Source organism: Sinocyclocheilus anshuiensis, unplaced genomic scaffold (genome assembly GCF_001515605.1).
Source record: "Sinocyclocheilus anshuiensis isolate Anshui unplaced genomic scaffold, SAMN03320099.WGS_v1.1 scaffold1524, whole genome shotgun sequence".
Classification (NCBI taxonomy): Eukaryota; Metazoa; Chordata; class Actinopteri; order Cypriniformes; family Cyprinidae; genus Sinocyclocheilus; species Sinocyclocheilus anshuiensis.
Genome location: NW_015559670.1, coordinates 239,438 through 249,060, shown reverse-complemented (window position 1 = coordinate 249,060; position 9,623 = coordinate 239,438). Strand labels below are relative to the sequence as shown.

General features: G+C 33.3%; 1 protein-coding gene across 2 annotated transcripts in view; it reads left to right on the top strand.

The window, feature by feature from the left end:
• Positions 1 to 9,623, top strand: part of LOC107681624 (trafficking protein particle complex subunit 9-like) — a 248,577-nt gene that overhangs the window by 142,504 nt on the left and 96,450 nt on the right. For both annotated transcript variants that reach the window (XM_016477940.1, XM_016477939.1), the window contains one exon: positions 5,166 to 5,308. In XM_016477940.1, coding sequence (XP_016333426.1) covers positions 5,166 to 5,308 — 143 coding nt within the window. The remainder of the gene's footprint in view (positions 1 to 5,165; positions 5,309 to 9,623) is intronic.

The window sequence follows — 9,623 nt, the reverse complement described above, 5'->3', positions numbered from 1 at the left end:
CCCCCCCCCATGGGGACATATATGACATATCAAAAATAAAAAGGTTGCTGCTCATGAGTCTTTCTGACTAGATATGTAATCAACATATGTTCACAAAGCTGACACTTGAAAGAATTACTCAAACTGTTATGAATATAAAGATATACTGTATAAGCTCAAACATAAAAACAAAAATAAAAATATAAAGAATATATTTTTTAAATGTTAATTATTGAGTTTAAATCACTAATTTATTTGTTTCTTCATTCATGCATTTATTTGTTCATATTGTCATATTTTTATTGATTTTTAATCATGGCATATTTTGTTTGTTTATTAATTTATATTTTAGTATAGTTTGTTCATAAATTACTTTTTCTTTTTTGCTCATTAATTTTTCTTTTGTGCATTCATGTGTTTATTCATTAGTTAATTTATTGGTGTATTCATTAGTTTGAATCAAATTTTTATATATTACACATTTTTATGTATTTTTATCATTCATTTATTATAATTCATTCATTATAATTCATTAATTTGTTATTCATTCTTTGATTTATTGAGTTCGGTAATTTTTCCATTCATTCATTATTCATTCATTCATTCATTCATTCATTCGTTTATTCATTCATTTGTTTGTTCATTCATGTGTTTGTTTGTTTATTCATTCATTCATGTTTGTTCATTAATTCGTTTGTTTATTCATTTGTTTATGCGTTTGTTTGTTCATTCATTCATTAATTTGTTTGTTCTTTCTTTCATATTTGTTCATTTGTTCGTTCATTTGTTTTTCTTCGTGCATTCATTCATTCATTCATTCATTCATTCATTCATTCATGTGTTTGTTCCTTCATTTATTGTCTTAATTTGCTCATTGTTTTAAATTCTGTTGTTCATTTGTTCATTAGTTCCTTTATTTATTTGTACATACATTGGTTTGGTCATTTGTACGTTAATTATAATCATTATTTTATTAATCCATGTATGCATTTGTTGATTTGTTGATTGATTTATTCATTCATTTGTTAGTTATATTGTTTGATCATTTGTTTGTTGTTCATGTATTTGTTCATTAGTTCATTTTTTTTTCCAATTGTGCATTCATTTGTTTGTTTGTTCATTCATTTGTACACTCATTAATTTAATTTGTTCATTAGAATTATTTTTAAATAATTCATGAATTTATTTCTTCGTTAGTTCATTCAACATCAGTATAGATGCTCTCGGGTGATCAGATCTATTAAATTCACTGTGTCAGCACATCTCTCTCTCTCTCTCTCTCTCTCACTCTCTCACTTTATGGTTTGTTCTATCTTTAGCTCTCTGTGTGATTGAAATAGCGTCTCTCCGGAGGCCAGCAGCTCTCAGCGAACACACACACACACACACACACACACACACTCAGTAGAGCGTAGCGATTGAACGGGGTGAGGTTTCACACAACAGGAGGGTGAATGTGGATCACTCCAATGGGCCCTGCAGGAAAACCCTACAAACCCAATACACACACACACTCTCGTTTGTCGTCTTCTCTTTCTAGAAAGCATCACACACACTCTTTTTTCTGTTCTCTCAGAGCCAGAGGTCTGCGCGGGAGGCCGTCAGAATAATGAGACCAATGAGATCTGTTTTCCCTTTAGATGTCTTTCTTTCTATCTGTGTCTTCTGTTCTTCCTTGTTCTGTAGTTTTATTGCCTCCTCATCCTCTCAAACTCAGAAGTGATGCTGTCGGCCCCTCATTTAAGAAAATCTCTTAAGATCAAGCCCTGCTGGAAAACATCTGCCGCTCGGATCTTTCTCGCCCTGAGATTGTGATGTTCCTGTTTCACATTTCATATGTATGGACATGAATCTGTGAAAATAACCCCTATAAATGGTTATTTTTACACAAAAATGACGAGATTCCTAAAAATAGCACACTCCATTTCTTGGAGTCTGTGCACAGGATTTCATCAGTCAGGAAACGAGTCTTTTTGTTTTGAGTGGTAGATAAAATAGATATATCAGTATGCTGTGAATATGAATGTATCTTTATATTCTGCTTTTATTTTGTTCTTTTTCTGTTTATGTTCATCTATTAATTACATTTTTTTCTTTTTGTCTACACTGTGCATAAAGTGCAACATTTACTTGCCTATTTTTTATGTTTGTTTGTCCAGTACTTTTTGTTCTATATTGTTTTGTTAGTATGTTTGTTTGTTCATCAGTTTTCATTAGCTAATTTGTTCATTTATTAATATTCTCATTTGTTATCTTTTTATCTGTTATGTTGTTATATGTTATCATTTGTTATTTATATTTTATCATTAGTTATCTTAATTATTCTCTATATACTACCATTAAAAAGTTTAGGTTTTCTTTTCTTTTTCTTTTTCGTTTTTTTCTTTTCTTTTTTGAAAAAAAAAAAGCTCAATGTAGCTGAATTAAGTTGATAAAATATACAGTAAAAACAGAAATATTCTGAAATATTATTACAATTTAAAATAGCTGTTTTCTATTTTAATATATTAAAGCATTTGATGCTCAAGAAATCATTCTTCTTATTATCAATGTTAAAGCAATTGTGCTGCTTAATATTTTTGTGGAAACTTTTTTTTTTCCAGAATTTTTTGAATACAGTTTTTAAATATAAATATAAAAAAAGATTTAAAATATAAATCTTTTATAACATTATAAATGTCTTTACTGTCACTTTTGATACATTTAATGTATCTATATACAGAATAAAAGTATTAATTTCTTAAATTGTACTGACCCTGAACATTTGATTAATTCGATTAAATCATTTGTTTATTCATTATTGTCCATACAATAGCCTATTATTTTGTTGGTTTATTTTGTTCAGTAGATGTTTGTTCATTTTATTAATATGATCATTCATTTGTTACCTGCATAGTTCTGCTTGTCTTTAATTTTGTGTGTTTGCTTATTTGTTCATCTCTTAATTGATTTACTCATTAATTTCTTTCTTTATTTCTTCATTCATCTGTATATTCATACATGCATTCCTTCATAGCTCTTGGATTTTTGTGAGATGCTGTAGTTTATGAGGTTCAAATGTTTTGTTTGAGACACGCATTGCGTGTTGTATACTGTATGCATGTTCTGTTTTGCCCCTTCAGACAGTGTGATTTTGATTTACCCAGGCCTAAACTTCTCGTAAAACAGCCATGTTTACATCAGATGTTTACATCACCTGTTTTAGTGGGATGTTCTTGGTCAGCATATGTTATAAAGTGGACCAGAATCCAATCCTTGAACAGTCTGATGGTGCATCTTCATGAAAGCAGTTTTCTGTTTTGATGGTTTTTGCACACCGATTACACTTCTGAGCTCCATTTGCGTGATGAGATGACACTCTATTTTAAACCGTTTGCTGTGGTGAGGTCTGGTAAGATGAGGCAAGATGAGTGACAGCGATGATGGAATTTTAAAAGGTTTCACTGTTGCTTTTTAAGCAGGAAATGCACTTTAACCATTTAAATAATGTTTACACGATGCTCCCCCTTTTAAGTAGATTACAGAGACATGGGGAAAATGGGAAAGTTTGTTCTGGAAGAATCCGCAGTTCTGGCAATATGCAGAGATGCAGGGAAGGCCAAGATGAGACACACACACACACACTTTCTCTCAGCCCCCGGACTGACTCAGCTTGTCCTCCTCTTTCTGCATTCACTCCATTCACTCTTTCATTACTCTTTCATATTTCATTACATTATATTAGTTTTTTCATTCTATTTGTTATTCTTTTGTACTTTCTTTTTTGCTGATATTTATCTTCTTTGTAGTCATCACCATGGGATAAATAAAGAGAGTTGCAATTTTTTTCTTGCAATTCTAAGTTTATATCTCACACTTCTGACTTTGTTTGCAAGATAAAACTCTGGAATTGTGAGATATGAAAAAAAGTCAGACATTTGAAAAAAAAAAATAAAAAAATTAATTGCAATTACCTTTTTATTTTTTGTTCCATGGCAAAAAAAAAAAAAAACAGAATAGTGAGATATAAACTCAGAATTGCAAGAAAAAAGTCAGAAATGTGGGGTAAAAGATCACAAGTAGATTTTTCCTTATTTATTATTATTATAATTTATTATTATGAACTCGCATTTGTGAGAAAAAGGCAGAATTTTATATCTCACAATTCTGACTTTTTTGTGAGATAAAATAATTGCATATTTGATATAAACTAAGAATTGTAAGATATACAGGTGCATCTCAATAAATTAGAATGTCTCAGTCTGTGTGCATTGAATTTATTTAATACACGAGTTTCACAATTTGAGTTGAATTACTGAAATAAATTAACTTTTCCACGACATTCTAATTTATTGAGATGCACCTGTATACTCAGAATAGCAAGAAAAAAGTCAGAAATGTGAGAAATCAATTACCTATATTTTTTATTCCAAGGCAGAAAAAAAAAACATAATTGCAAGATGTAAACTCAGAATTGAGATATAAAGTCAGATTTGCAATAGAATTTTTTTTTTTCAATATTGTAAGATGAGAGTTTATGTCTTGCAATTTTTATATTGTTTCTCAGAATTCTTCAGAATTCTGTCCTTTGTACCAGCTTTGTTTTTCACAATTTATTTACCATTAAAACTGGACTTTCTTTCATTTGTGGAACATAAAGTAAGAATTTCAGAGCTGCTTTTTTCCCCCATACAACTAAAGCAGAGAGTGACCAGTGGCTTTTAAGCTCCATAAAGGACAAAAAAGTACCATAAAAGTACCAAACAGTAAATATGACTTCTGCACTATACTTCAAGTCTTTTGAAGTCATGACATCTTATTTGGGTCTCTCATACAAAGCTATGAAATGACTGGGGGCAGGACACAAGATACATGGACTACTTATACGGTGCTTTTATGGCGCTTTCATGTTATTCTTGGAGATTGACAGCCCCTACGTGCTTTCATGGTATGAAAAAGACCAGCGTCAAGAGTTTGAAATGACGTGGGATATGAGTAAACGACAACAGTTTTCTATTTTGGGTGAGCTGTTCCTTTAATGTTCCTGTTATAGGTCATGTGATCATAATAAGCCATTCAGGATTTATGATTTTGTGTCACTGATTTGCTTTCTTCAATTGTAAATGAATTGGTCTGTGCTTCCATGATTCTGGTCTGTTTCAGTTTCAGTGATGTGTTTCTCTTTCTCTCTGTCTGTCTTTCTGTAGACGCTGGAGGCTGTGTTAACCTTTAAATACAGCGGAGGAGCCGGTCAGGTGGAGGGCTACTCTCGCGAGCTCAGTCTGGGGGTCAGAGTGGATGTTGAACCTTCAGTTTTCTTCACACGAGTCAGCACTTTACCTGCCACCAGGTATCAAACAATACATTTACTCCATACTCAAGAGGCAAGCCTCTGTCTGCAACATGTCTTAAACACACCATATTTAGCTCTTTGTAGCATTTTTTTTTCAGGACAGTTATATTGTTACCCAGGGTTTCTTGCGATTTAGATTTTTTTTTAAATCTGACACCTACAATTAAAGGAATAGTTCACCCAAAAATGGAAATTCTGTCATTAATTACTCACCCTCATGTCATTCCAAACCCGCAAGACCTTCGTTCATCTTCGGAACACAAATTAAGATATTTTTGATGAAATCCGAGAGCTTCCTGACCCTGCATAGACAGCAACACAACTACCACGTTCAAGGCCCAGAAAGGTAGTAAGGACATCATTAAAATAGTCCATGACATCAGTGGTTCAACCGTAATTTTATGAAACTAAAAAGAAAGACTTTATTCAACAATTTCTTCTCTCCCGTCTCTGTCTCTGCCCCTCATTCACGAGAGTACCACGACGCATGCGTTCTGATGTAGAACCTGGATGTGCTGCATCTGGTTTACAAGCAGAGGAAGATGAACGCTGTACAGAAAACAGTCTTCGTAAACATTACGACAGAGATGATGGCTTGCAATTTTTTGCCCAGCCTTACTTATTTGAACTAGAATATGATCAGATTAGTTCAGATGATGAACTAAGAGAGATGGACGTTCTACGTTACAACGCAGCACCACACCAGTGTTAATTCTGACAGGCATTTTTGATTTAGTCTTAGTCTTTATCTTGAGACGAAAATGCTTAATAGTCTTAGTCACATTTTTGTCATTTGAGTCTTTCAAAGTTATAGTCTAGTTTTAGTCAACGAAAAGTCAACTTTTAGTCATTTCTTTTAGTCAAACTGCAGTTACCAACATTTATTTTGGAAGCTATTTTATATGTAGTCTTCAAACAAAAATAGTCATTCTTCTCTCTTTAGACCAAATCAATTAAGCTTATGAGAAATTTGAATCAAGGATTGAATTTGGAAAAACTTGAATAAATGATGACAATTTTCATTTTTGGGTGAACTATCCCTTTAACAGAAGTGAAAAGGGAGCAACTTAAAAGTTATAGTTGTTCATATATAATATATATAATTTATGATTTTTGAAAAAGAAGCAGCATAAGACAATAAGACAAATACGAAAGAGATACAAATTAAACTCATTTTTCAGATACAGTAGGTTTACTTAACATATTTATTTAACATCTTAGCGAGAGCACTTCTATCAGCGCAATTCCGCCTATCCCACCTTCATAACTTTAAGTTAATCGACAACGAATTGTGAAAAACAGGACGTCTGGTCACCTTATCCCTACCCCTTCGGGTGCTGAGGCCATTGTTTCAGGTCGCTAGTTCGCATTTTGGTAGCCTATCCATCCACTGCGGCTGCCGTACTGAGACTAGACATTCAAACGCCCCTTATCCGATTGCAATCCAATGACAGGGACGCATTGTCCATTTTGAAGGACAAGAGTCAAGACAGTAGCCTATAGGATGTATTTTGAATGTCCGGTAGTCCTCAAATAACATTATAGTCCCGTCTTGTCTTAAGACGCGGCATAAATTTCGTCATAGTTTTTATCATCAGATAAAAGCCCATCAACGTCTCGTGTTAGTCACAGAAAAAATGTTCGTTAACGAATATTTTTCGTCATCGTCTTCATTGCTTATTAAAACGCTCGGACCGAGCATTTTGATTGGACGAACATTTCTTGATCCTACGCCTTCCACAGAATATATAAATACAGACAAATACATTTAGACGACTTAACTTAATGATTGCTATCGGGATGTGAAGAGACTTTCAACCAGCATAACAAAAAAATGTTTCTGAAGACAATCACCTATTGCACCTTTAAGACAGAAGGCATGCATGTAATACTGACACACGTTCAGTTTTCACCCCCCTGTTTACGTTCACTTAATCCATAACCGACTGTATTTACGTGAGATACTCCACACGATAGACATTTGGACTGCTGTGTGTGTATTTGAGCACTGAGAACTGATCGCGCGCTGTATATGAGAACTGAAGAAGTGGAGCGTGCGCGAGAGAAAGCACCGCTATCAGCGCGATTCTGCCTATCCCGCCTTCACTAACTTTAAGTTAATCGACAACGAATTGTGACTCCCGGGAAAAACGGGACGTCTGCAGTCACCTTATCCCTACCCCTTCGGGTGCTGAGGCCATTGTTTCAGATCGCTAGTTCGCGTTTGGTAGCCTATCCATTCACTGCGGCTGCCATACTGAGACTAGATATGCAAACGCCCTTATCCGATTGCAATCCAATAACAGGGACACACATTTTGAAGGACAAGACAATAGCCTATAGGATGTATTTTGAATGTCCAGTAGTCCTCAAATAACATTATAGTACCGTCTCGTCTTGTTAATGAAGACACGGCATAAATTTCGTCATAGTTTTTATCATCAGATAGCCAGAAGTCACAGAAAAAATGTTCGTTAACGAAGTCTCAAAAGCTTTAAAGTTTTACTAGTGATAATGATGGTGTTGTTTTTAGTGTAAAGCAATAAAGCAGCCTGTCATTATCTCAGATGGAATATGATCACTGTAAACAGGTTAGATTGTGCTTGTGTCGTCAAACAGCACCAGAGCACTTCGAAACCTCACCGTCCATCCATTTAGGTATTTTACAGCATGACATACTGTACAAACACACTGTCCTGTAATGGTAATGAGTGCTCAGTTACATTATTAAGGGCGTGGTCTCGTCTGCTGAATGAATACAGCCACAAAGGTCATTTATGAAGAAGCCGCTCTGCTCTAGGCGACCTGAACGCTGATGTTTAGTGTGATACAGCAGAGGTGGATATGAATGACTGCTGCTCAGACAGAGAGATGGAGAGAGGGATGGACTGATGGAGATGGATGGAGAGAGAGAGAGACTGATCACACCTTAGTGATGACCACTTGAAGTGACTCATTAGCTGTAATAATATCTGCTGTCTCCGTCATCTAGATCATCTATCATTTCTGTCGGATGGATCGGCTGCTCACACACACTGTGTCTCTCTGAGCGTTTCTCTCTGGAGTAACCAGCTGAATGTACTGCATTTATCAGTAACTCAGCTGTTTAATAATAATGTAGTTTATCCAGTAACAAGCTCATTTTTGAGAAGCTATGTAGAAAAATATTTTTAATGCATCTTTTTCAAATGTAAGGGGTTTGATTCATTTTAGCAAGTCAGTTTGTTGGATGGCTCATTTTATGTGCCATTTGATCTTTTTTTAAGCAAAATAAATATTAATAACATCAAAGTAGCTGAATATTACTGTTTATCACTGTTTTTTTATTAGGTATATTTGGTGTAAAAATATGTGTATTTAATTCCTTGGTTTATAGCAGTGTATATTTAATTAATGATAATAATAATAACCAACAACAATACAAATAATAAATATGATCAAATGTAACTAAAATAATATATTATATAATATAATATATTATTTTAGTTAAATAGTTAAATATTGTGTTTAGATATTTTGTTAAAAATAAATATTAAAATATGTGACTGTCTAGTTGTATTATTATTATTATTATTATTATTATTATTATTATTATACTGTTTTTAAATCAGTATTGTAAATGAGTCTTTTTTTAATAGTCACATTTAGTGTCAGTTTATGTATTTTTAAACATCTTTATTCAGTAATCTTGAACTGTAAAATAACTTATAGGTAAACTACTTTCATATATATATATATATATATATATATATATGTGTGTGTGTGTGTGTGTGTATATATATATATATGTATCTCATTTTGAACTTTATTTATTCAAGCAATGACCGTAAACCTCAAATTATGATTAGCTCATTCTTCCGCACAAGGCCAAGAAAGTTTCATTCGGCAAACTGGACACTGGCCAAGAACAACAGCGGCACATATAAATGCAAAGTGCTGCTTGCGGTGAATGGGTGTGAAATATTCAGCAGTCGGTTGGTGGATGTTTTTCTCTGATGGCTTCAGGTGCTCTAAGAATAGCAGCACTAAATGTGAACACACCTCATTACATTCCTCAACAGGTTTATAAAAGAAGTGTGTAATGTCTTTATTCATATCTAAAAATGCCAAAAAGGTGTTATAGGGTTAAGGTTAGACTATAGGAGTTTAGGAGTTATAATTATGAACCATAGAATATATATATATATATATATATATATTAGGGATGTAAAGATTCACTCAACTCACGATTCGATTCACAATTTTTTTTTTTTTTTTACAAAATGAGATTTAAGACAAATTATAAATTAAATGTGTCCTTTTATTATTGCTT